This window comes from Polychytrium aggregatum (assembly GCF_025602895.1).
Source record: "Polychytrium aggregatum strain JEL109 chromosome Unknown BJ171scaffold_5, whole genome shotgun sequence".
NCBI classification, from domain to species: Eukaryota; Fungi; Chytridiomycota; class Chytridiomycetes; order Polychytriales; genus Polychytrium; species Polychytrium aggregatum.
This window is the reverse complement of record NW_026516207.1, coordinates 39528-60696: the sequence shown is the minus strand read 5'-3', so window position 1 is coordinate 60696 and position 21169 is coordinate 39528. Positions and strand designations below refer to the sequence as shown.

The 21169-nt window shown below is 59.5% G+C and overlaps 8 protein-coding genes across 8 annotated transcripts; 1 reads left to right on the top strand and 7 right to left on the bottom strand.

Annotated features, from left to right (window-relative positions):
- Nucleotides 1–132: 132 nt before the first annotated feature.
- BJ171DRAFT_233923 (amino acid permease/ SLC12A domain-containing protein) lies at nt 133–2612 on the bottom strand. The gene is made up of 5 exons (XM_053106555.1): nt 2380–2612; nt 1911–2146; nt 1484–1700; nt 1169–1366; nt 133–1046 (listed from the first exon to the last, which is right to left on the bottom strand). The coding sequence occupies exons 1-5, from the start codon at nt 2480–2482 to the stop codon at nt 235–237; spliced, it is 1566 nt and encodes a 521-aa protein (XP_052970152.1). The 5' UTR covers nt 2483–2612; the 3' UTR covers nt 133–234.
- A 908-nt stretch (nt 2613–3520) lies between these two features.
- BJ171DRAFT_471768 (uncharacterized protein) lies at nt 3521–4259 on the bottom strand (the record flags this gene model as incomplete). Its single annotated transcript, XM_053108623.1, has 2 exons — nt 3521–3766; nt 3870–4259. 2 exons carry the CDS (start codon nt 4257–4259, stop codon nt 3521–3523), a joined length of 636 nt encoding a protein of 211 aa, XP_052970151.1.
- A 77-nt stretch (nt 4260–4336) lies between these two features.
- Nucleotides 4337–8356, bottom strand: BJ171DRAFT_490143 (uncharacterized protein). The gene is made up of 7 exons (XM_053109584.1): nt 8321–8356; nt 8014–8121; nt 7656–7782; nt 6598–7530; nt 6169–6441; nt 5055–6022; nt 4337–4893 (listed from the first exon to the last, which is right to left on the bottom strand). Coding segments are annotated over exons 1-7 (2748 nt in total). The 5' UTR covers nt 8323–8356; the 3' UTR covers nt 4337–4556.
- A 285-nt stretch (nt 8357–8641) lies between these two features.
- On the bottom strand, nt 8642–9682 carry BJ171DRAFT_438338 (nitroreductase family protein). The gene is made up of 2 exons (XM_053107997.1): nt 9131–9682; nt 8642–8971 (listed from the first exon to the last, which is right to left on the bottom strand). Exons 1-2 carry the CDS (start codon nt 9572–9574, stop codon nt 8813–8815), a joined length of 603 nt encoding a protein of 200 aa, XP_052970149.1. The 5' UTR covers nt 9575–9682; the 3' UTR covers nt 8642–8812.
- A 624-nt stretch (nt 9683–10306) lies between these two features.
- Nucleotides 10307–11887, bottom strand: BJ171DRAFT_490139 (uncharacterized protein). Its single transcript, XM_053109583.1, has one exon. It carries the CDS (start codon nt 11846–11848, stop codon nt 10502–10504), a length of 1347 nt encoding a protein of 448 aa, XP_052970148.1. The 5' UTR covers nt 11849–11887; the 3' UTR covers nt 10307–10501.
- Nucleotides 11888–11939: 52 nt separating this feature from the next.
- On the top strand, nt 11940–12971 carry BJ171DRAFT_233905 (uncharacterized protein). The gene has a single exon (XM_053106554.1). It carries the CDS (start codon nt 12032–12034, stop codon nt 12707–12709), a length of 678 nt encoding a protein of 225 aa, XP_052970147.1. The 5' UTR covers nt 11940–12031; the 3' UTR covers nt 12710–12971.
- BJ171DRAFT_233904 (uncharacterized protein) lies at nt 12972–15906 on the bottom strand. Its single transcript, XM_053106553.1, has 2 exons — nt 14650–15906; nt 12972–14439 (listed from the first exon to the last, which is right to left on the bottom strand). Exons 1-2 carry the CDS (start codon nt 15764–15766, stop codon nt 13235–13237), a joined length of 2322 nt encoding a protein of 773 aa, XP_052970146.1. The 5' UTR covers nt 15767–15906; the 3' UTR covers nt 12972–13234.
- A 1268-nt stretch (nt 15907–17174) lies between these two features.
- On the bottom strand, nt 17175–20323 carry BJ171DRAFT_233898 (glycoside hydrolase). The gene is made up of 8 exons (XM_053106552.1): nt 19952–20323; nt 19436–19821; nt 19150–19261; nt 18919–19015; nt 18529–18749; nt 18235–18428; nt 17988–18072; nt 17175–17834 (listed from the first exon to the last, which is right to left on the bottom strand). The coding sequence occupies exons 1-8, from the start codon at nt 20216–20218 to the stop codon at nt 17460–17462; spliced, it is 1737 nt and encodes a 578-aa protein (XP_052970145.1). The 5' UTR covers nt 20219–20323; the 3' UTR covers nt 17175–17459.
- Nucleotides 20324–21169: the final 846 nt, after the last annotated feature.

Below are 21169 nucleotides of genomic sequence, written 5' to 3'. Positions count from 1 at the left end.
ATATCGACGGCGGCTGTCGCCCGTCAACCATTGTTGGCACAATCACAGGAGCGATACAGGCTGAAGCGATGCTTTGGCAGGAATAAAACAAAACAAAACAAAACAAAAAAATATATCGAATAGAAATATCTAAGATTGCGATAGAGACAAGAGCGCGAGGTGCGCACACGCAGTAGCATAGAGTGTGAGAACAGGGCTCTTGGTTTGTGCTGAGGGGAAGAGAGTCCGCCTGCTTTAGGCAACAAGATCGATGATCTTGCCGAGAATTCCGCGCTTGGCGTCATTGGCTTTGGCCTGGTCCTCGCCCTCGTAGTGGTCGACGCGGCCGGTATCGAGGTCAACCATGGTGAGGGGAATAACGCGGCTGCGGGTGGTGATCTTGTAAATGACATAGGCCAGGAGGAAGGGAATAATACCGCAGTAGGCGCCGACGATCGAGAGAGCGTTGACGGGGGTGAAGGCGTACAGGCCCTGGAGGATGATGATGACAGTCGAGCCGACAAAGACAAAGAGGGGAGCGAAGGGGAACAGCAGACTCTTGTAGGGGAGATCGCTGATGCGGCGGTCCTGAGCGACATAGGCGCGGCGGAAGCGGAAGGCCGTCAGACCGATACCGGCCCAGGAAATCAGGCCGACGACGGTGGTGAGGTTGATGAGCCAGACAAAGGAGCCGGCGGCATCAAAGACGGCCGAGAGCAGGCAGATCAGGGCAATGAAGTTGGACAGGCAGAGGGCGTAGAAGGGGACACCCTGGCGAGTGACCCGGCCAAAGATCGAAGGAGCCTTGCCCTCACGAGCGAGGGCGCAGAGGATTCGCGAGGACGAGTACATGTCCGAGTTGCAGGCCGAGAGCACAGCAGTCAGGATGACGCCGTTGACAATGTCGGTGGCAACGCCCCAGCCGGCCTTTCGGAAGACGAGGGTGAAGGAGGCGTAGGTGGGATCGGTCGAGGAGGAGCCCTGAGAGAGATCGGGATCGGTGTAGGGGATGTCGAGGCCGATCATGAGAATGACGGTGACGTAGAAGAACAGGATTCTCCAGAAGACTGAGGAGGCGAGAGGGGCGTGTTAGCGAGGACGGCAAGCATGCGGCCGAGAACAGCAGGGTTGGGTGCGATAATACAAAAGGCGTGATATGGCGTGCAAGTGCCACGGCGAGCCAACGTACCATTGTTGATTGCCTTGGGAATGTTGCGGCGCGGGTTGGCGGCCTCACCGGCAGCGATGGCGACGAGCTCGGTTCCCTGGAACGAGAAGGCAGCGGTGGCGAGCAGCGACAGGAACGACACGGTGTTGCCGGTGAACATGCCGGGGTCGGTCCAGTACTTGAAGCCGATGTACTGGCGGCCTCCACCGACAGCGCCGACTGGAGCGTGCGCGGATACAGAATGCGAGGAAGCGTGAGAAGAGCATGCAAGCACGAACGCAGAGGGTCTATAATTCGAGCGAGCAATGTGCGGTGCTGTGGTTGCAAGGCACTGACCATTGACGAGAATCGAAACGATGATGAAGACAAGGCAGGTCAGGATCTTGATGATGGCGAACCAGTACTCCATTTCACCATAGAACTTGACACCGACGCAGTTGAACAGGAAGATGATGACGTAGAACGTCAAGGGCATGACCAGAACATAGATGTTGGGATTCCAGTAGGCGATGATGATACCGGCGGCGGACAGCTCGATGGCGATGGTGACGACCTGGAGAATGAGAGGTGAGGCGGGCGATGCATTAGCGCCGGCACGAGGAGCACGGAAACACGGATGCGGTGGGAGCGCGGTCGGACAATGCAGAAACAGCCGAGGATTCCGGGTGGTGGCGGCGGGAGACGTTTAGACCCAGCCCGGGGACGTTTAGACCCAGCTCGGGAGACAGACAGACAGGAACAACCACTCGGCACGGAAACCTACCCACGAGAACCAGTAGTTCCAGCCGAGGGCAAAGCCGAGAGCAGGGTCGACGAAGCGACCGGCGTAGTGGTTGAAACCACCACTGACGGGGAGATAGGTGGTCATCTCGCCGAGGCAAGTCATCATGCAGAAGACCAGGAAGCCGACGACGATATAAGCGATCAGGGCGCCGGTGGGGCCGCACGAGGCAATGCTGGTGCCGGTGGTGAGGAAGAGACCAGTGCCGATGGTTCCACCTGCAGACAAAAAAAAAGCCGGTGATCGGTCAGCGGCCGCGCCATCAGAGTGCGAGTGCGAGTGCGAGTGGGAAGGGAGATGCACAACTGCGAGCTGCACAACTGCGAGCTGCACAACTGCGAGCTGCACAACTGCGAGCTGCACAATTGCGAGCTGCACAACCATGAGATGCACGGCTGCAAGCAGACAGTACAATACGCCGGTCGAGCAGACAGCGCCGACAGCAACCCACCAAGGGAAATCATCTGCAGATGGCGGGCCTCAAGACCACGCTTGAGGCCGTGTTGCATCTCGCCTTCGCTTTCAACGGTGTAGTGTTCTTCGGTCTTGGACATGGCTGGGCGGCACAGAGATTGGGAGCACGTCCAGGAGAGGGCGGGGGCGAACAGGGCCAGAGAGATTGGCGATCGGCAGGATTTTTATGTGGCCGAGGCGACGACGAGTGCCGGATGGAGTGGGGAGGAGAGCGGGGAGCGAGACTCGTCCTTGTCGGGATCACACGATAGAGCGACGGCCCAACACGCCCGGGCGGGTGGAGCGCCGCGCGTGCCAGCCCCAAAGGCGGTCGCGCACCAACTGCTTGTGGGGCTCTTGCATTTGTGCGCCGTGGGCGAGGGGCTCTTGTTAGGCAGGCGCCTCGCCTGTGGGAGCGGCCGCCGAATGGGTCGCTGAACAGGGCTGTTGAATGGGGCTGTTCGGGGGCCTTGCTGCCCCCTGTGCTTGTGGAAGGGAGGCGATAAGCAGTCAAGGCGCGGGGGGCGTAACGAACCGCCAGCCGTCCAAAGCGAGCGGCAGATAGCGTTGGCCGAGTACAGCGCATGTCGATAGCGAGGCCGGCAGTAGCGGGAGTTCATCCGGCAAATGCAACGAATGCAAGCGCTGTAACTGATGTAACTGATGTAACTGATGCAAGCGATGTAACTGATGTAACGAATGCAAGCGATGTAACTGATGTAACTGATGTAACTGATGTAACTGATGCAATTGATGCAAGCGATGCAGCCAGCCACAGCAAAGCGTAACCAAACAATCAGCAGAAGCAGAATCAGAAACAACAGCGCCGGCAAGGCTCGGGGGCAGAGAACTGATTTTAATCGGCGGCGCTGGCACGACAAACAAACGCCGAGCGGATGCAACATGAGGGCGCCTGTGGTGCAAACTCTCGCCCGCTTGCCCGCTTGCCTGCTTGCTTACTTGCCTGCCGAGGGCTTGCTTGCGGCTGCCTCCGGCCCGGGCCTTGTCGCCGGCCCGACCAGCAAGGCGCTCCTTGCCCGGGGCAGCTGATGAGATCGAGCCGTATCCGCCCGGATCTTGTACAACGCCGCCGACGGCCTTGCGGCTGTGAAGAGTCACCATCAGCCCAGACAGGGTGGTCAGCGCGCGGCTGCAGTGCAGCAGTACCGGGCTTCGTATGCCTGGCTGGGCCGGAGGGGTCTGCTCTGCTCTGCTGCGTGCATGTACACGGGCGGTGGTAGCCGGCGCTGCCGCACCAGGTCCAGGTCGTCGCCAGTCGCCGCCAGTCGTCGCCAGGAACAGTGGCCACCGCCGATCACCAGACTCCCAGCAGAGCCGCACCATGGAAACGCCGGCTGCCACATGAGAGTGGGCCGAGCCGGCAGCTGACGGCAACAGCAACCACACCCACAAATAGCCTTTGCGTGTGCAGACCGCCGCGCCACATCCTGGGATGTGTTGGGTTTGCAGTCGAGCGCCGTTGCGCACCATTGCCACCCCGAGCCTTTCCTTTTGTCGTTTGTTTGTCTTTCCTGTCGCGGGCATCCCCCGAGCTGTCCTGTACCGAGCGCCACCTGGCCTGTTGCCGGCTGGCTTGCTGGTCTTGCTGGTCTTGCTGGTCTTGCTGGTCTTGCTGGTCTTGCTGGTCTGGCGTGCTGTCCTCGCGACCGGCGCGACCGCCTTCCCCTGTCGGTCCGGGAATGGTCGCCCGGAGCTGGCGGCGCCGCCTTTCACACGGCCCATGCGACTACCGCCAGCGGGAGCCACCCTTGCGCCAGCGCTCGCTCTGGCAGAGTTCGTGGACTGGTGGCAACGGGTACGAGCGGTCATCAGGCACCAGACGGACACGCCATGGGCATTTCCCACGCCGACATACATGACCACAGACGCGATGTGCAATGTGCAATGTGCGCTCGTGTGAGACGACGCGGTGTGGCGATCTTGCTCCAGGATGGCCTTGCTCCAGGATGATCCTGCTCAGGGACGAAGGTGTCGTCATCGCCCATATCTCGACTTGATGCGATTCCCCGTTTGCGCCGGCAAGCTCATTCGCGTCATGATCCTCCCGCTCCTGTCGCCGACACCGGCTCTCAGTCAGCACTCGGTCAGCACTCGGTCAGCACTCATCTCTATTCGGATCCGCTGATGCTCGAGACAGCATGGACAAGCTCTGACTTAGAGAAATCCGGGGGCCTCATCGTCGTCGTCGCTGTCACCCGCCCCCTGGCTCCGGACCATGTTGCCCTCCTCATCGACCTCGATGCGCCGCCGCTTGTTCTTGCCGCTGTCTTTGGTAAAGCCCTTCTTGGTCTTGGTCCGCAGCTCCTCGACGTCCTCGGCATCCTTGTCGGCCCATTCGATCACCAGATGGCGGCCGTACAAATGCGTCGCCGAGAGGGCCTCGAAGGCCGCCCGCGCTTCCTGCTTGGTCAAGAAGTCGACAAAGCCAAAACCGCGGTGGCTGCCGTCAAACTTTTTGGGGATCCGCACCGACTTGACCGAGCCAAAGTTGCTGAGGAGAGGGAAGGGCATGTGGTAGAGCACAACCGGGATTAGATGGCTGTCCTGGTCAGATTGGCCCACCAGCTCGTCCGCCATGGCATGGTATGGTACCACACGGCTCGGCCGGGTGCGCTGGGCATTCCGCACGATCGCTCTGGATAGAACACTCACGTAAACAGCGCCTGGATCTCCTTCTTGGTGGCCTCGAACGGGATGTTGCGGACCACAAGTTTGGTGCCGTTCGCCTCGAGATTGGCATCGTCGCCGCGTCGCTTGCCGCTCGAGTCGGACTGTCCGCGGCTGGCGGCATTCGAGACCTTGAGCTGCAGCGCATGGCCATCGAGTGTGAAGCCCTGCATCGACTTGATCGCCCGGAGGGCATCGTTCTTGTTGTAAAACTCGACAAAGCCAAAGCCCATCGACAGCCGTGTCCCCTTGGGGTTCTTTGGATCGGGCTTGGTCGCAACCCGCACCTTGGCGAGGCCGCCGACTCCCCGGAAGGCCTCCTCGAGCTTCGCCTCGGTGGTCTCAAAGTTCAGGTTCTTGACAAAGAGCGTCGTCACGGGCATGCCTGCGTCCGCCTCGACGTCCTCCTTCTCCTGCTTCGAGGTCGTGAGTTCCTCCATGATGGCCACCTTGGCCTCTCCCTTGGCCGTTTTGGACGCCTGGGCGGCCTTCTGGCGCTCCGCCGCCTCCTGCGGATCGTATGCCTTTGTGAACGACCCCATCGGCGCCCACTCAAGGTACAGCGGCAAGTTCTTGAACTTGGTATAGGCCAGGTGACGGAAGGCAGCCTTGGCCTCGTTCTGCTCCAGGAACTCGACGAGGGCAATTGTCTTGGCCGGCGGCAGCACCACGCGGCCCAGACTGCCGAACCGTCCAAAAAGCTCCACGAGCTCGGCCCGCTCAGTCGACGCTGGGATGTTCTTGACGAGAATGATAGCGTCGCTGCGGACCTTGCGTCCGCGCTCAAAGGCGTCCAGCGACACGCCTTCGTCCTCCAGATACTGCTTGGTGTCGTTGATGACGTTCGTTTCCGCAAGCGCCACGCGTACAGCCATGTTCTCGGACTGGGGATCGAGAATCTCGGACTTTTTGATGTTGAGCTTGTTGGCCATCGACTCGATTACTGCGTCCGTCTGGAGATTCATCGAAAAGATGCCAAAGCGATTTGGACGGGTTAGATTTGGAAGCACGACGGAATGGAGAGCCTCGCCGTTCGCCACAAGCACAACCCGCAATGTTCGAGGCCAAGCGAGACTTGCCGCCACGCCCCGATACGCACATTCATAAACAGGCTGTTCCAGCTAAAGTCGCTGCCGGCGGTTTTCTTCTTCTCGAGCTCACGCTTCTTCTTGAAGGCGCCGGGGGCAGACATGTCGATCTGCTCGTCCTTGGCCTGCGGCTTCTCTTTGCCGCCGACAATTTCCAGAATGCGGCCCTGGAAGATCTTGCCGTTCAGCGACTCGTATGCCCGGATGCCGTGCTCTGGAATCAGATAGAGCACAAAGCCATATCCTTTGGATTTGTTGGTCTGCTTGTCCATGGAAATGTGAACCTGGATTGCGGGAGGTGGGAGGGCACGATCAGCTGGCGCCAGGAATGAGGCATTGCTGGGCTGCACTTGCCCGCATCGCATTGCATCGCACGCAGCGCTTTTGGTGTCGCTCGATCCAAAATCATCCGTCATTCGCCAAGTGCAGCGAGGACATACCTCGGACAGGGGCCCGAACTTTTCAAACAACTTCTGAACGTCATCCTGTGTGCATGTATAGGCGAGGTTGCGGATAAACAGGCGACCGGTGTCGGCGATGATTTCCATCGACGACGACACAGACTCCGATATCAGCGGCTCCGCTACAGGCGGAAGCCTGGCTGCCATCGATGGCGGTGCTGGAGTAAAGCCGGTGGCCGGCACCGATTTTGAGGAGCTGGAGGAGGTGGCTGCCTCGTTGAGAGCCGAGCTCTGTGATTTGGGTGGGGACTCGGCCTCGGCGTTCCCAGGATCATCATTCTGCTTTCCAAACCCGTCGTCGTCCATGTCGTCATCGTCGTCGAAGCACCTCATCTTAGATTTGAAGTAGTCCATATCCGAGACCCCGGTATCGTGCGCGACGGTCTTTTCCTGTATCGGCTCGTCCTCCTCCAGCTTGGCATCGTCGTTTTGGACGGCGGGGGTTGGCTTTGGCTCGTCCTCTTGAGCTGGCAGATCCTCGTACTCGTCATCCGAATCGTTGCCGAATTTGACATGAGTCTTGGTCAAGACCATGCCTTCACCGCCAGCTTTTCGATTAGCGACAATGCCGACCATGGCTTGGATCTTTTCTTTCTTTTGCTGCTTCTTGGCCTGTTTCTCGGCCGCGGCACCCACAATGTCGTCGTTCGCCCAGGTCTTGGATGTGGCTCGGGGCTGCATCACCTGCAGGAACTCCCGGAGCTTGTCGTCCTCTTGGTCGGCATAGAGGTCCTGGATGAGGGCCTTCTTCTTCACCAGATCTTGCTCGGCCTGCTGCCGTTGCGCGGCAATGCGGATCTCGCGCTCCTCCTTCCGCTTCTGGGCGAGCAGCTCTTCGTTCTTCTTCTTCTCGTTGGCGGAGGAGCCCTGAGAATATCGACTCCATGGCCGCTCGAGAGTGGCATCTCCGATCTGAGGGAAGGGCCGAGGGTCGGGTATCCAAGGGGGGAATCCAGGAGAGCCAAAGGCGGATGAGTGAGTGACCGGCGGGAACCACATTCTGAAACAGCGGTGAGAATGGGGAGGTAGGTGCGCACCGTTTTCGCAATCTCGACTTGCAGCTTTGAGGTATCGATGAATGTGTCATTGAAATATTGGGCGGCTTTCTTGGCGTCCTTCTCGTTCTTGTAACCGATATAACCGAACTGGCGAAACCGGCCCTCTCTGGTGATGGTGATGGTGATGGTGATGGTGATGGTGATGGTGATGGTGATGGTGATGGTGATGGTGATGGTGATGGTGATGGTGATGGTGATGGTGATGGTGATGGTGATGGGAATCGTCAGACACACAGCGCAATCTGATTCTTACTATCGTCACACAGCTGAAATCAAATGCAGAGTGTATTTCCATCACACAGCATGTTCCTTTGCTTGCTCCTTCCTCAGGACTCACCTTGTGTACATGAGCTTGGCATCAGTCACCTCTCCCTTGGCCGCAAAGTGCTCGCGGAAGCGCTCTTGGGTGATGTGCTTGGGCAGGTTCTTGACAATTAGACGAGACCTGTGGATGCACGGCGTTAATGCTGCGAACCACATGCGTCGATCGGCGCATCCGACAATATGCGCTCAGGGCCCAACAAGGATCAGTCCATCGCCGGCATCCCCGTTGCTTGAGACGGAAGCGTAGAGCCCGGGCCAGACCAGGTCCACGGATACAGCTGGTACGGTTGCAGCGCCCCCCGCACTGCATGGCGCCTTACATGCTGAATACTGTGCGATCCTGGACGATGAGAGCGGCGAGGTGCCTGGGGGAGGGTGATGCTGGTGGCAGGAGCCTTGGATGCGCCCAGACAGGAGCTGGCCAGCCGCCAAAAAGAAAAAACGCAACGTGACCTGCTGCGCTGCGCTGCGCATCTGGCGACCGCGAACATGTCGATCGCGATTCGAGAGGCGATGGCTGCCGACATCCACGATTCGCACTTTGGGCGGCGAGTCACTCCGTGCCGTGGCTCTGTGGGGCACCGAGACCACCGCCAGGGACATACCGATCGAGTCTGCCGTGGATAGCGCTCCCGGGCAAGTCAGGTGAATGTATGTGTATTCATAAATCCAACACGCAGCAGTCCCTGGCAATGAAAAGCAAGTTGCCTCACGGACGCTGTGGATACATGTCGGCTCGCATTTGCGAAAGGGTGATCAGGAGCATAGGCCAAAAAGAAAATGCCGAGATGGGGAATGAGCGACCGATTGGTTTAGTGGAAGCTCTTGAAGCGCTCCTCGACAGGCTGAAACTGCTTCGGGTAGGGCTCGCCAGTGGGCTTGCCAAAGGGGACCTCGGAAATGAGCTTCCAAGAGTCCGGGAGGTTCCATCGAGCACGGATCTTCTCGGCGACACCATCCTTGTAGTAGTGCTGGAGGCCACCAACCGAAAATCATCAGATCAGCACAAGTGCATAATGGGCACGCGTGGGCAGACGCGATCTCCAGGCCGACACAGACAGCCTTGTAGGAGCTGCATCATCTCCGCCGAGCGAGCCGTGCCGGATCAAGACAGATGGCAGATTGCTTACCTGGAGAGTGGCGCCATAGCCCTCCTTCTCCAAAGCAGTCCAGACAATGTACTGGAGGATGCCCGAGGACTGGAGCGAGAAGCTATCAAAGTCGTCCTTGTAGCTGGCATACTTGTCCTTGAACTGGTTGAGGGCGGCTTGGTCCTCAAAGAAGAGGATGGTGCCGTAGCCCTTCTGGAAGCCGGTCAGGCGGCCGTTGGTGTTTTCAAAGTGCTCGGGCGACTGGACCTCGCGGAGAGTCGATCGGATCAGCTCCCAGAGGTCGTCGTGCTCCTTGCCGATGAGGAGAACGACGCGACCGGCCTGGCTGTTGAAGGAGCTGGGAGCATGCAGCACGGCCTGCTTGATGATCTCCTCGATCTGGGCGACTGGGAGAGGAGACTCCTTGCCAATGGCGTAGATGGAGCGGCGAGCGCGAACGGCGTCCAAGAAGGGCTGGCTCATGTTGGATAGGAAGTACGGGGCTTGAGCAGGGGGAGGAGTGGGAAGGCGCGATGCTGAGGAGCGAGGGTGGGAAAGGCTGAAGACTCGGTTGCTGGGGTACCGAACGAAAGGGATCAACCGGGGGGGGGCGCCTCGTTTTATATCGCCATCGGCTGGTGTGCGACGACCCATGCGGCCACCCTGGTTGGCCGATCCGAGCGGGCGACGGCGGGTTCGGTTTGGCCCAGTCCGGCACCACCGCGCCGCGAAATCAGCCGTCGCTGGTCGCACAGACCAGATTTGTCACTGGCGATTGCGCGACCGCCTGGCGGATTTCAAAGCACGGGCGGGTCTTGCGCCAGCAAGGTGGCCTGACCCATTTGTCACCAGGGGCTTGAGCGGGGACTGCCAGGATACGGAGCCTGGACCAAGGAGATGTCAACGGAGATGTGGATCGAGGAGATGCGAACGGGGATGTGAACCGAATGCGAGGACGCTGGGTGCAAAGAGGCCGCCGCATACTGGCCAGACAGCCTTCCAGGCGGGAGCTGACCGCCAGAATCACAGGCCCGCGGCGAGCCAACCCGTTCGGCGATGGCGAGATCGCTGCGTCGTTGCAATGCGGCAGTCGGTGGTCCTCGTCGCCCGCCACGCCCCGCGCGCTCTCGTCGGTTCGGGCAGCGTCGTCGTTCTTTGCAAGCGCCTGCATCAATTTGTCAGCCTGGCGTGCACGATTCCCACACACCATGCCCTCGAACAATAGGATCCCGTTGGCGTGGTCGGCAACGGCGGTCTGGTGCAGGCTCGGCACCAACCAGTCGATGTATAGCCGAGGCAATCGCTACTGCTGCTGCTGCTGCACACTTTGTATTATCGGATCGTGAAGACAAACAAGAACAGCCACTCGCAGCGCCTCGACATGCCTCGGTGGAGAATGACGAGGCCGCCTCATGGCCCATGTCGCGCAAATGCAAACAGCGACCGGGCTCGATTGCTCATGCCCACACCGATCCGCTCGCAGAAGCCGCGCAGAATGTCGATGGGGTCTCGCTCCAGCAACTGGTCGTCCATGCCCAGGACAACGGTCGCCGTCAGGGCATCCATCGGCTTTGGCAGGGACGCCAGTTGGTTGCCGGTAATGTCCAGCAGCTCCAGACCCACCAGCCCACCCAGCGACTCGGGCAGCATCGCCAGTTGGTTGCCCGCAGCACCCAGCCGACGGAGCTGCCGCAGCTCCCCGACGGTGTCGGGAAGGGCCGAGAGCCGGTTGTTGTCCACAAAGAGGTCTGTGAGCCGCGAGAGCTGCCCCAGCGAATCAGGTAGATTCTCGAGGCAGTTGTAGTCGACTCGCAGGATCTGCAGGCTCGCGAGCTGGCCGATCTGCTCCGGTAGTCGCTTGAGTTGGTTGCCCGAGACGATGAGATTCGTCAGCCGGCGCAGCCGCACGATGGAGTCGGGCAAGGCTTGCAGCTGGTTGCTGGAGAGATCCAGGGTCGTCAGCACGGCCAGGTGGCCGATGCATTCGGGGATGCTCTCGAGCTGATTGCATCCCACCAGCAGCGCCGAGAGATGCCGGAGGGCTCCGATCGACTGTGGGAGCTCCCGGAGCCTGTTCCCATAGAGCATGATGGTCTGCATCGCAGCCATGACGCCGATCGACTCGGGCAGACTCGTCAGTCCGAGCGAGCACAGCGCAAGCTCGGAGCATCCCAGCCGGTTCGGCCCGCACACAAGCCGCTCGACTCGACGGGCGAGATATCCATGGGGTTCGTTTTGCGCCCATCGCTGATAGAGCAGCTGTGAGTGGCGCTCGCCGGCAGCCATGACGGTTCGGAACAGATCGGCATCCTCGGCAGCCGAGGCCCACAGGTACGCCTCGGTCTTGTGTGGTGCGGGGCCGACCCTATGAAGATACGAATCGGCCCCCAGCACCACAAGCCGGAGATCCAACTCGATAGCCGTATCGATCGAAGGTCCTTCTGTGTGGACTTGCGTCAGGCAGGTCAGGAGATGTCGCCAGCACGGCCGGTTGGTTTCGTAGCGATGGCGAAAGCTTCGATTGAGCATGATGATCTTGAGCAGCTCAGGCAGGGTAACAAAGCTGCTGAAGACATAGAGGTCCAGCACCAGGGCGATGGTTTCGGCGACGGACTCGCGATCAGTCATTGTCAGAGGAGGAGGAGAGAAGTTGTGGGGGTATAGAGGCAAGCCGAGATTGCCTGTGGCTTGTCTGGAGGAGGGCGAAAGCCAGTCAAAGCGCTGGTCTTGAAGGGGGCAAGAGCGGGAGCTGGGCATCCAAACGGCTGCCGAGATCTCGGCGAAGGAGCGGCTGAGACGGTGGTGGTGGTGGTGGTGGTGGTGGTGGTGGTGGTGATGATGACGCCGGAGCAAGATGCATGCCTCGCTGGACGGTAATAAGTGGCGAGACGCAGCTTGTTCGAGAACCAAGAGCGACGGCAGGACCCGCAGGACCACAACATGGCATGGTCATGGGGAAGGGGGCCAATGGTGCTTCTGCGGCCCATGGCCGGGATCTGGCTCGGCTTCTCGGCAGCCACAACAGCCCGCACAGCCCGCACGGGGGAGATGCCTGCCCTCGTCTGCATCGGTGTTATTAAGCCATTTTGCATCGGGCCTGGGAGAAGGAAGCGGGCGGAAAGGGAAAAGAAGCTCCGGCCATGGACAGAGCAGCGAGATGGATGGGCTGATGGGCCGGAAGGACAGGCATGGTCGAACGCGAGCGGGCATGGTTGCAGGAGAAAGCACGGGCCAAGGCGAACAGTCACTGATAACGACGATGCAGATGTGGTCGCGAATGGATGTATTGTGAGTTGGAGGGGACATTGGAGTCGAATGGTGGGTGGCTGGGTGAGGGGATTGCGGTGGTTCGTGAAGTTGCGTGAGGTTGCGTGGCTCTCGGCCATCGGCGAGGGAACATGCGGGTGTGTGGTTGGAAGAGAACAACAAAAACAGAGGACGAAAAAGAGCAGCGTCGAATCTCCCTCCCCACGCCAGAATCCGCTGTGGAGGGGTGGGATCGAGAAAGGAGAAAGTGCAGCACTGAGCAGGACGGGAGAGCGAGGAACATGGGGCTCGTCTCCGACACGACCTGCTGATCATCCACGATCCATCCAGCGCCGGACATGGCGGGAATGAGTGCACCGATGATACATACAAAAGCACGACTTGCGCAATAACCAAGTACAATCAAATACGAGCCTCTTGGCCGCAGCCGCGAGCTCAAACCCACAGCACTCATCTCAAGCCCCGGACGGCAAAATCGCATGCGCAATGAAGAAAACAAAACAAAACAAAACAAAACAAAGAATGCAGGTCGACGACAGCAAGTACAAAGAGCAGCTCCACAAAATGGCATCACGACAAAATGGAGCGGAGCGCATGCGCAGGAAGGTGGAGGGCGGGGGAGCTTTGTAACAAACCCGATGGGTGATGGAGCGTAGATGTGATGGAGCGTAGATGTGACGAGAGGAGAAGAGAGGACAAGACAAGACATGGCAGTGCAAGGCAGGGTTGGTTGGCGCAGAGACTTGATTCGCTCAAGGTCGCTCGGACGCCCTTGCAGATGGCAATACGACTTGGTGGTAGCGGGCTCCAGCAGCTTCACAGCAGGCCCTTGGGGCTGACCAGTCGACAGGCAAAGTGCAGCCAGAACATGCATGTCTACGAAGGACCGTGCAGCTGGCCACACTCATCGCACTGGGGTCCGTCGTCGGCAGCGCGCCCGGCGGCCGGCCAGAGGAACAGCAGATCGTCGTCGATGGGTCCCTTCTGGAACCGGTCCGAGAGATCCACGATCTGATTCCACAGGAGCGAGACGTCCGTTTCCCCGTGGAGATACTGGAGCTCCAGCAGACTGTTGTCGTCGTCCTGGAAATGGGCCTCAGACAGCAGCAGCGGAGCCAGCTCCAGTGAGCTAAACGTCTTGACGGCCAAGGTTTGGATCCAGGTCGACGACAGGTTCGAAAAGACCAGGCGCGTCCAGAATCGCTCGGCTGAGGACAGCATAAACAGCGACATCTTGGTCGACATGGCCTGCAGGAACGAGAGGGCCAGAGACGTCGTGGTGATGGGCCCGGGCAGGCCAACGGACTGAATGCCAAACTCTTGCACAAGCTGCAGCAGCGATGCCTGTGTCTTGGCCTTGAAGACCATGTCGGGCCCCATCGTCAGCGACGATTCGTTCTCAAAGTGGTTGATGTCGAAGGAGACGTGGTGCACCGCCTCGAGATCCCGAGCCATCTCAATGGCTCGCTGCGCCGCTGGAACGTGGATCGAGAGGAACTGGCGGGCGCTCTTGCAGGCAGCCTGCAGCTGGCCCTGACCACCAGAACCGGTGCAGAACGATCCGTTGGCAAGGGCATCCAGAAGCAGCGACGGATGCAGGTCTTTGGCCAGGAAAATGGCCTTCCAGCCGAGCCAGTCGAGGCCGCACTTGTAGTGGTGCGTTCCTGCGCAGGGAGCACTCTGCAGCTTGTAGACCCGGGTGGCGACGACGCTGCAGATGTGGTCGAGGCGATGCTTGGGCACGATCGAGAACGGCGGGGGGTTGGCGGAGGATTCGTCCGGAGCGATCAGGAGCTTGGGCTGCGAGAGCGAAAGGAGCGAGGTGTGCTTACGGCGGATGCGCCCAACGCGGTCCAGCCCGAGGTTGGCAAAGCACTGTGAGGCGAGGTTGGCAGTCATCCAAAGAGTGTGAAGCCGGTAGATTCCACTGCCGCACCACTCGCTCGGCGAATCGGGCTGCTGGAAGTACGCAATGCACTCGTCCGTGCTGTCAGGAGGGCTGCCGCGGCTGAAGCGGCCACCACGCATGAAATATCCAGAGTCCGGCGCAAAGCGCAGATGCACGTTGGTCTTGTCGTTATCTGAAAAATACAGGCGCGAGAATGCGGGCGTCAGCTGTGCGTATGGAGGTGCAACCCGAAGGGGGATGCTGTTCGGCAATGTCGCAACAAAGCGCTGGTCATGGACAGGCGACATACTGCGGTGGGAAGTGGCTGCGTATGCCATGCATGGCAGTCCGAGCATGGCAGTCCGAGCACCGCCACTGCCCTCGTGCGAGCTCATGATCTTACCTGGCGCCTTTGCATCAGTTCCAGAGCTGCTTCCGGATTCGTTCCGAAACTCAAGGACGTGGCGGTCGCGGCGGCCAGTGTCGATCATGGTCAAGGGAGCAGACGATCTTGCGGGCTTGAACTGCATGACGGTGGTACCGTCCGAGTCGCAGGCATAGTCGCAGCAGACGAGGGTGACAGGGCCCGAGATCGGAACCGAGAGCACCTGCGACTCGATGCGGAAGAGCGAGATCTGGAGCTTGAGGTTCAGGAACGAGTCGTCGATGTAGTCCTGGGCAATCCGATACCATAGACGCGAGACCCGGGAGAGGTCGTCGCGGACATACGACGGTCGGAGGAACGAGAAGATGGTGTACACGATAACATGATTGGAGAGGGCCATCCGGGTCGCCAACAGCGACGGGCGACGGACCGATCGGGAAAGAGTGTCGGTGCGCAGACTCCGGCGTTCAGGCGCGAGCTCGGCCGGCATGGCCGAGAGGGAGCAGGAGGAAGGCGTGCGCGAAAGCGCCAGCGACAGGGACTCGGAAAAAACCGACGCGAGATCCGAGTCGTCGTCATAGACAGTAGCGGGTCCGTAGGGAGAGAAGGGCGAGATGGCGACCAATGGATCCGAGACGTCGATCAGCGGGAAGGAGGCAAAGATGTCGGGCATGACCTCGCTCAAGGAAAAGTCTGTGCTGAGCTGCGACGTGAGCGAGGCCAGCGACTCGGGGAAGGCCCACAGCTTGGCGAGGGCCTCATGGGGGCTCCATGTGTGCGAATGGTAGGCATCCGAGAGAAACTTTGGGTATGACAGAAGCGAGGACGGGAAGGGGTCGTTGAACTGCGGGATGTAGGTCGAGTAGAGGAACGACGGGGAATAGGCCGACAGCTTGGGCCAGTTGATGATGGAGCCGGGATTGGCCGACAGGTAGTAGACGGACTTTGCCTGGTTCCACAGATACGAGGGGCGGGACGAGAGCCATGCCCGTGACGGATACAGGAAGGTCTTTCCGTTGGGCTGCTGCTGCTGCTGGGTGGTGATGGGATGGCGGTAGCAGTAGTACAGTCCAAAGGCCAGGAGGAAGCAGGTCCCCACGAACATGTTATTTTCACCAGGCTCGCCCTTGAACATGACTGCGAAGGGACGGCGGCTGGGTTAGTGGGGGGAGAGAGGGAGAGAGAGAAAGGTCCGAGAATCGGGAGGATTGGCAATGTGGGGTGTGGGAGTTGAACGGACTTGCGGGATGCGGATGCGGACAAATGACGGATTGGTGTCAATCAGGCAACGCCTTGTGGGGGGAGGATGGGACGATTCGGGCGCGACTTGGCAGAGGCAGTTCGCTGGAGACGATGGCGAGAAAGATGCAGCGAGGCAAGACGAGTCGAGTCGAAGCAAGACCAGATGAGACCAGATGAGACGAGACGGGCGCGACGGCAATAGAATTCAGTCCAGGACGATCCGCGGATCCGGCGAGCAATGCTGGGGAGAACTGCCGGAGAGCACGGCGGGCGATGGTGCGATGGTGCGATGGTGCGATGGATGCAGCCGATGCAGTCGATGCAGTCGATGCCAGAGGCCAGGCAGGCAGGATGATCGCCGGCGACGAAAGCAAGTTGACGGCAGAAGACAAGCGTGCTTGCGGGTTTTGTCCCAGAGCAGACCACAGTCCCTTCCCCCAAAAGGCCAAGGCGAGATGGAGTCAAAGCCGCACGCAGACCGAACGCGGTCTTGCTGCGTTGTGTAGTGTTGTGTTGTGTGGTGTGGTGTTGTGTGGTGTTGTGTTGTATTCTGTTGTGCTGTGCTCCACACACCTCTGTGCCTGTGGCCCTCGCGATTGTCTGCGCCAGTGCCGCTTTGGATACACGCACTCCGTTGATTGTGTGCACCCCGCTGGTCAGGCGACTATGCTCCTCGGCCAACAGCTATCCCCTCACTGTCGCTGTGCTGCCTCTCCGCACTGTGCCACTGTGGTTGCGCCGTGTCCGCGTGTGTGTCCGTTGGGGCGCGCTTCCCAGCCAGTGCCCGCGGAGCAGCCACGTGCCGCCAGCAAGACACCACACAGCACACAGCGCGCACGTGGACAAGGCCCCGCGGGCTTTCACGTGGCAGCTGCACTCCGCGGGCGTGACGATCACATGGCTGTCGCGCAGGCCGGACGAGCCCGCGTTCTTCCTGGGCGCACTCATGGACACAGCCCGCTGATTCCCATGGGCGACGATCCGCTGGCGGCATTGGCGTGGCGGATGGACACCGAAGCTCTGGTGCGATATCGAATGGTACGATATCGAATGGTGCGATATCCAATGGTGCGATATCCAATATCCAATATCCAATATCCAATATCCAATATCCAATATCCAATATCCAATATCCAATATCCAATATCCAATATCCAATATCCAATATCCAATATCCAATATCCAATATCCAATATCCAATATCCAATATCCAATATCCAATATCCAATATCCAATATCCAATATCCAACCGAGATCATGCTCTTGGCTGCGTCGATGTCTTGATGTGGGAGTACGGTGCATGCATTCGATCCTCTGGCCTCCAGGCACCATGAGCACGCCGTTTGGTCACGGTAGGAGTATATTCAGGCCCGGGAATCAACGACAGTCCTGACTCAAAACAGGGTGTCCCGTTTCAAAATGGGTACGCTGTATCAGCAGTCTCGTTTTCAATGAGGGCATTCTGTCCTCTGCGCAAGGTTGCTCAGGGCATCCTGTGGACTCTTGGTCTCGCTCTAACTCGCCGCACTCGTTCTCAGCGGTGCTTGGTGTGCATTCCCCCCACTGCACCCTGCGCACGGCTCGGCTCAATCCTCGCCCAGCGTTGCGTTGCTCTGCGGGGTGGGGATTTGTGATGGCGGCGGCGGCGGCGGAGGTGGTGGCCATAGCTCGCCCACTTTGCGTCCCCGCTCCCAGCCTGGAAAATCCTGGTCGCTCGGCAGCGGGACGAACCGCTGGGGGTTGCGCCGACGGCCTTGTCCTCGAACCGAGAGCGGGTGCGCCTCGGTGTTGAACACGTAGTGGCTCAGCGGCAGCACGCTGTCGTCCGAGAACAGCAAAAACAGATACTTGAGCGTCTCGGCCAGGAAGAACGATTGCTGCATGTCGTTGTAGCCGCCCGGATGCTGCACGTGCTGAAGCCCCGCGTATCCGTTCTCGACCTTGAGGTGCTTCTCGATGCTCTGCCGTTGTGGTGAACGCCCACGCCGTCCCACCGGTTAAGGACCGGGCATATGGCAAATCAGAGCCGCGCCATCGATGCCTTTGCTCCCAATGCCGATAGTCGAGGGCAGACGTGTTGCACTTCCACCAAGCGAGTCTGTGTTCGAGCCTACCTGAGTGATATTCCATCCCCACTCGCGGTAGATTGGATCGTGGGTAAACCGCCACATGTAAAAGATCGACTCGACCGTTTCGGGTCTGCACAGCGTTGGTAGAGCCGTAAAGTCGGTCAGCAGGCAGATTTGGCTAAGGGCCACCTGCACAGCTCGAGCACACGGCATCGATCCGGTGTTTCGCAGCATGTGCCAGCTGGCAGCCCCACTCACCCCAGTGCCCAGTCGGCGCCCCCTTCCGACTTACCGCTGATAGTAGGACGGGTCTTCAATATACAGATTCTCTCCATAAACTATTTCGGCCCCGAGGCCCGTCGCCGTCGATGCATAGGCTTGGAAGCACGTGTTGGTAGCTCGTCGGCCAACGTTGAAATCGTCCTTGGTACTTGCATCGTGCTGGGTAACGGCCCCCAGCGACAAGAGGCCGCCGATAAAGCATGACTGTGTGGCATGCCGCCAACGCGGACTAATCAGTGTCCAGGACACACAGGCGGCAATACCCTTGGGCCCTTCGACACTTTGCCAGATCCTGTTTGCCTACCAGATGATGGAAGGAGCTCTCGTGTGTCCACCGGCCGCTGATGAGATTGGCGGAGGGAAAGTAGACATACTTTTGATTCGAAGACACCTTCATGATCACCCGCTTGAGCTCCAAGACCCATCGATCGTATCTTTGCCGGTACGACTTGTCGCCGGTCGACACCCAGAACTTCAAAAGGTATTCGTAGAAAGAGTCCAGACTGGCGCCGATTCCATAGGTATCTATCGATGCACACATACATGCACAAGGTCCGCCCACGCCGGTCCATTGTGAGACTGCCGTTCAATGCTGATGCGAGACCCAGTGTCTGCTTCACATCCAACGCTCGATCATGTATCTATGGATCTGAGCTTGGCTTGGGATGCACCTCATGCTCAAATACAGCCTTACCACTCTTGTACTCAAGTTTGGTCGTGCCAACCACCATCGAGTGCAGATCAGCATACGGCCGCTTGGCAGCATACACTTGCTCCATGGCAAACAACGCCTGATGGAGGAGAATAGAACAGTGTATCCGACACATGACGACCCAAGTCAGCAACGACGCCAGAACTCTAATCGAATCTGCAGTACGTCCCCCACGGGGAAGCCACGCAAGCACCGCCCTGGCAGAGCACTGACCCGATCGGCGTATTTCCGGTCGCCCGTGATATCAGAAAGGTACTGGAACTCGAGCGAGAGCGTTCCAGCCTGGGAAAGAAAGACCCAGTCATCTTTGCTGCGAATCTTGCCGCTGAACAAAAGGAAACGGAAGAGGGTGAGCGGGATTAAGATCCGATCGGACCAATGCAAGGACGGGTGCTTCGAGGTCGGAGAGCCACAGCCGTCTGCCCGAACCTCCCTCTGGGCTCTTGCTGACAACGCTGCTCAACCCCCACGACCGCACGGTGGTCCACGACACACTTACGTTTTGGGATTGACCCAGTTGACCGGGATGCCCGTGGGTGTCTCGAAGGCTGGGAGCAGTGAATCGGCCACCTTCTTTGCCATACTGAGGAAAGCCACATCGCCCTCGAGGTCATAGGCGCTCAACAGGCCGCCGACGATGCGGATGTTGGTCTCAAAGAGGCTGACTTCCTCGTCGATGAACGGATCAAAAGTCTCCAGCACCAACTGCTTGGCTTGAAGGTACTCCTCCTTGAGGCCCATCAGCAGCAGGGTATCCAGCGAGTCGACGGGCGTCGACAGCAGCGAGTGGTTGAGATACCAGTTGTAGGGCTCTCCGCTCACCGGCCTGAGCTCGTCAGCGCCGCGGGCGAGATCGTAGTAGCCCTTCCAGGCAAACTGGGCCATCTGCAGGGACACAATCGAGTAAGCAGGGCCGTGCAGTAGGACACAGCGGGATACAGCAATGCAGGGCGATCAAACGACAGCAGGACAGGACGACAGCAGGATACGATCCCAGCCAGGGCAGCCAAGCTACCTTTTTGATGAAATCTCTCCTTGGTTTGGAAGCATCGGTGTATTTCCACGGGATTGAAAGCTCTTGCTGGTCGCTGTTGTCGACGAGCACCGACAGAGCCCTCTGTCCCATCTCCTTTTGTTCGGGCAGCGGGGTGCGGAAGAGGAGCAACTGCTGGCCGTCCCAGTCGTGCATCAGAAAGGTCGCCGTCCCCACCAAAAGCAAGAGCACCAGCACCACCCGTGCCTGCCAGGATCTCCGGAAGGAGAATGCCGGGAACCACTTCATGTCGACAGGTGATCGGGCCGGCAGATACAGTTGGGGAAGAGCTGGTTGAGATGGACGAGCGAGAGCCGGAGGGTGCCAGCAGCCAGAACAGGAGGTGGCGGGCGATCAGGCAAGCCCTTTTGTTTGAAGGGCCGCACGCCCTCAAAGCCCGAGGGCATGGTCTGTCGCCGATGGCCCACCGCACGCAATACACCACCAGAGCGGAGACGGGATGCCGGGCATGTCGATCCCCTCTCGTCCAGCCGACCCTGTCCAACGGGAGCAGTGCTGGGATGCAACCGCCATTTTGCGCCATCGGACCGGCGACCCCGAACAAACCCTGTCGCCGCCTGCCCTGTCGGCGGCGCCCAGCCAGACCAACCGCCCAGATATTCCCGCCGACACAGCCTCGGAGCCCGTTTGCATGTCCTGGCGAGCGTGCATCTCGCATCGCTTTGCATCCCATCGCAGGCATCGGTGTCTCATGGGGGTGTTTTGTGTCTGCAGATTGAGCATCAGCGGGACCTCGGGCATGTCCTTGCAGATACCAAGCTTGCCCTTGCTCTAGCGAGACGGAGGCACTGCAAGCGACCATGCTCCTCCATGGTGCAGAGTGCAGAGTGCAGGCAGTTGATGAGACGTGCCGATCGGCTTTTGGGTTGTCTGAATGTGTGCCAATCCAGCGTCTCCCTGGCACGAGCGAGAGCAGCCGAGAACGACCGAGAACGGCCGAGAACGGTCGAGAGGCAGAGAGACCGCCCTCCCTGGCAACCATCACTATCAATTTTTTCCGGCCCCTCGCGGCTGCTCATCTCGAATATGAATACACGCTGGAGACCAAGATGCAGCAAAAGTTGGAATCCGGCCATGGTCGGTTGACGGCATTTGGTATCACCTTGAGCCGATTGACGGTGGTGGTGGGCAATTGGTGTGGAGGAATGACCAATTGTATCATTGTTGGAAGCTCCACTC

Excerpts from the sequence above, each read along its gene's own strand:
- BJ171DRAFT_233923 (XM_053106555.1), bottom strand. The coding sequence starts at position 2,482 with ATGTCCAAGACCGAAGAACACTACACCGTTGAAAGCGAAGGCGAGATG. Across the intron at positions 2,147-2,379 it reads TCTGCAGATGATTTCCCTTG|GTGGAACCATCGGCACTGGT; the intron begins GTGGGTTGCTGT and ends TTTTGTCTGCAG. Across the intron at positions 1,701-1,910 it reads GGAACTACTGGTTCTCGTGG|GTCGTCACCATCGCCATCGA; the intron begins GTAGGTTTCCGT and ends CTCATTCTCCAG.
- BJ171DRAFT_490143 (XM_053109584.1), bottom strand. Across the intron at positions 7,531-7,655 it reads AAGTCGAGATTGCGAAAACG|ATCGGAGATGCCACTCTCGA; the intron begins GTGCGCACCTAC and ends CCCTTCCCTCAG. Across the intron at positions 4,894-5,054 it reads GAGATCCAGGCGCTGTTTAC|CAACTTTGGCTCGGTCAAGT; the intron begins GTGAGTGTTCTA and ends CCCTCTCCTCAG.
- BJ171DRAFT_438338 (XM_053107997.1), bottom strand. The coding sequence starts at position 9,574 with ATGAGCCAGCCCTTCTTGGACGCCGTTCGCGCTCGCCGCTCCATCTAC. Across the intron at positions 8,972-9,130 it reads GCTATGGCGCCACTCTCCAG|CACTACTACAAGGATGGTGT; the intron begins GTAAGCAATCTG and ends GGTGGCCTCCAG.
- BJ171DRAFT_490139 (XM_053109583.1), bottom strand. The coding sequence starts at position 11,848 with ATGCCCAGCTCCCGCTCTTGCCCCCTTCAAGACCAGCGCTTTGACTGG.
- BJ171DRAFT_233905 (XM_053106554.1), top strand. The coding sequence starts at position 12,032 with ATGGCATGGTCATGGGGAAGGGGGCCAATGGTGCTTCTGCGGCCCATG.
- BJ171DRAFT_233904 (XM_053106553.1), bottom strand. The coding sequence starts at position 15,766 with ATGTTCAAGGGCGAGCCTGGTGAAAATAACATGTTCGTGGGGACCTGC. Across the intron at positions 14,440-14,649 it reads AACTGATGCAAAGGCGCCAG|ATAACGACAAGACCAACGTG; the intron begins GTAAGATCATGA and ends TGTATTTTTCAG.
- BJ171DRAFT_233898 (XM_053106552.1), bottom strand. The coding sequence starts at position 20,218 with ATGAAGTGGTTCCCGGCATTCTCCTTCCGGAGATCCTGGCAGGCACGG. Across the intron at positions 19,016-19,149 it reads ACCGGAAATACGCCGATCGG|GCGTTGTTTGCCATGGAGCA; the intron begins GTCAGTGCTCTG and ends CTCCTCCATCAG. Across the intron at positions 18,429-18,528 it reads AGAGCTCCTTCCATCATCTG|TCATGCTTTATCGGCGGCCT; the intron begins GTAGGCAAACAG and ends CATGCCACACAG.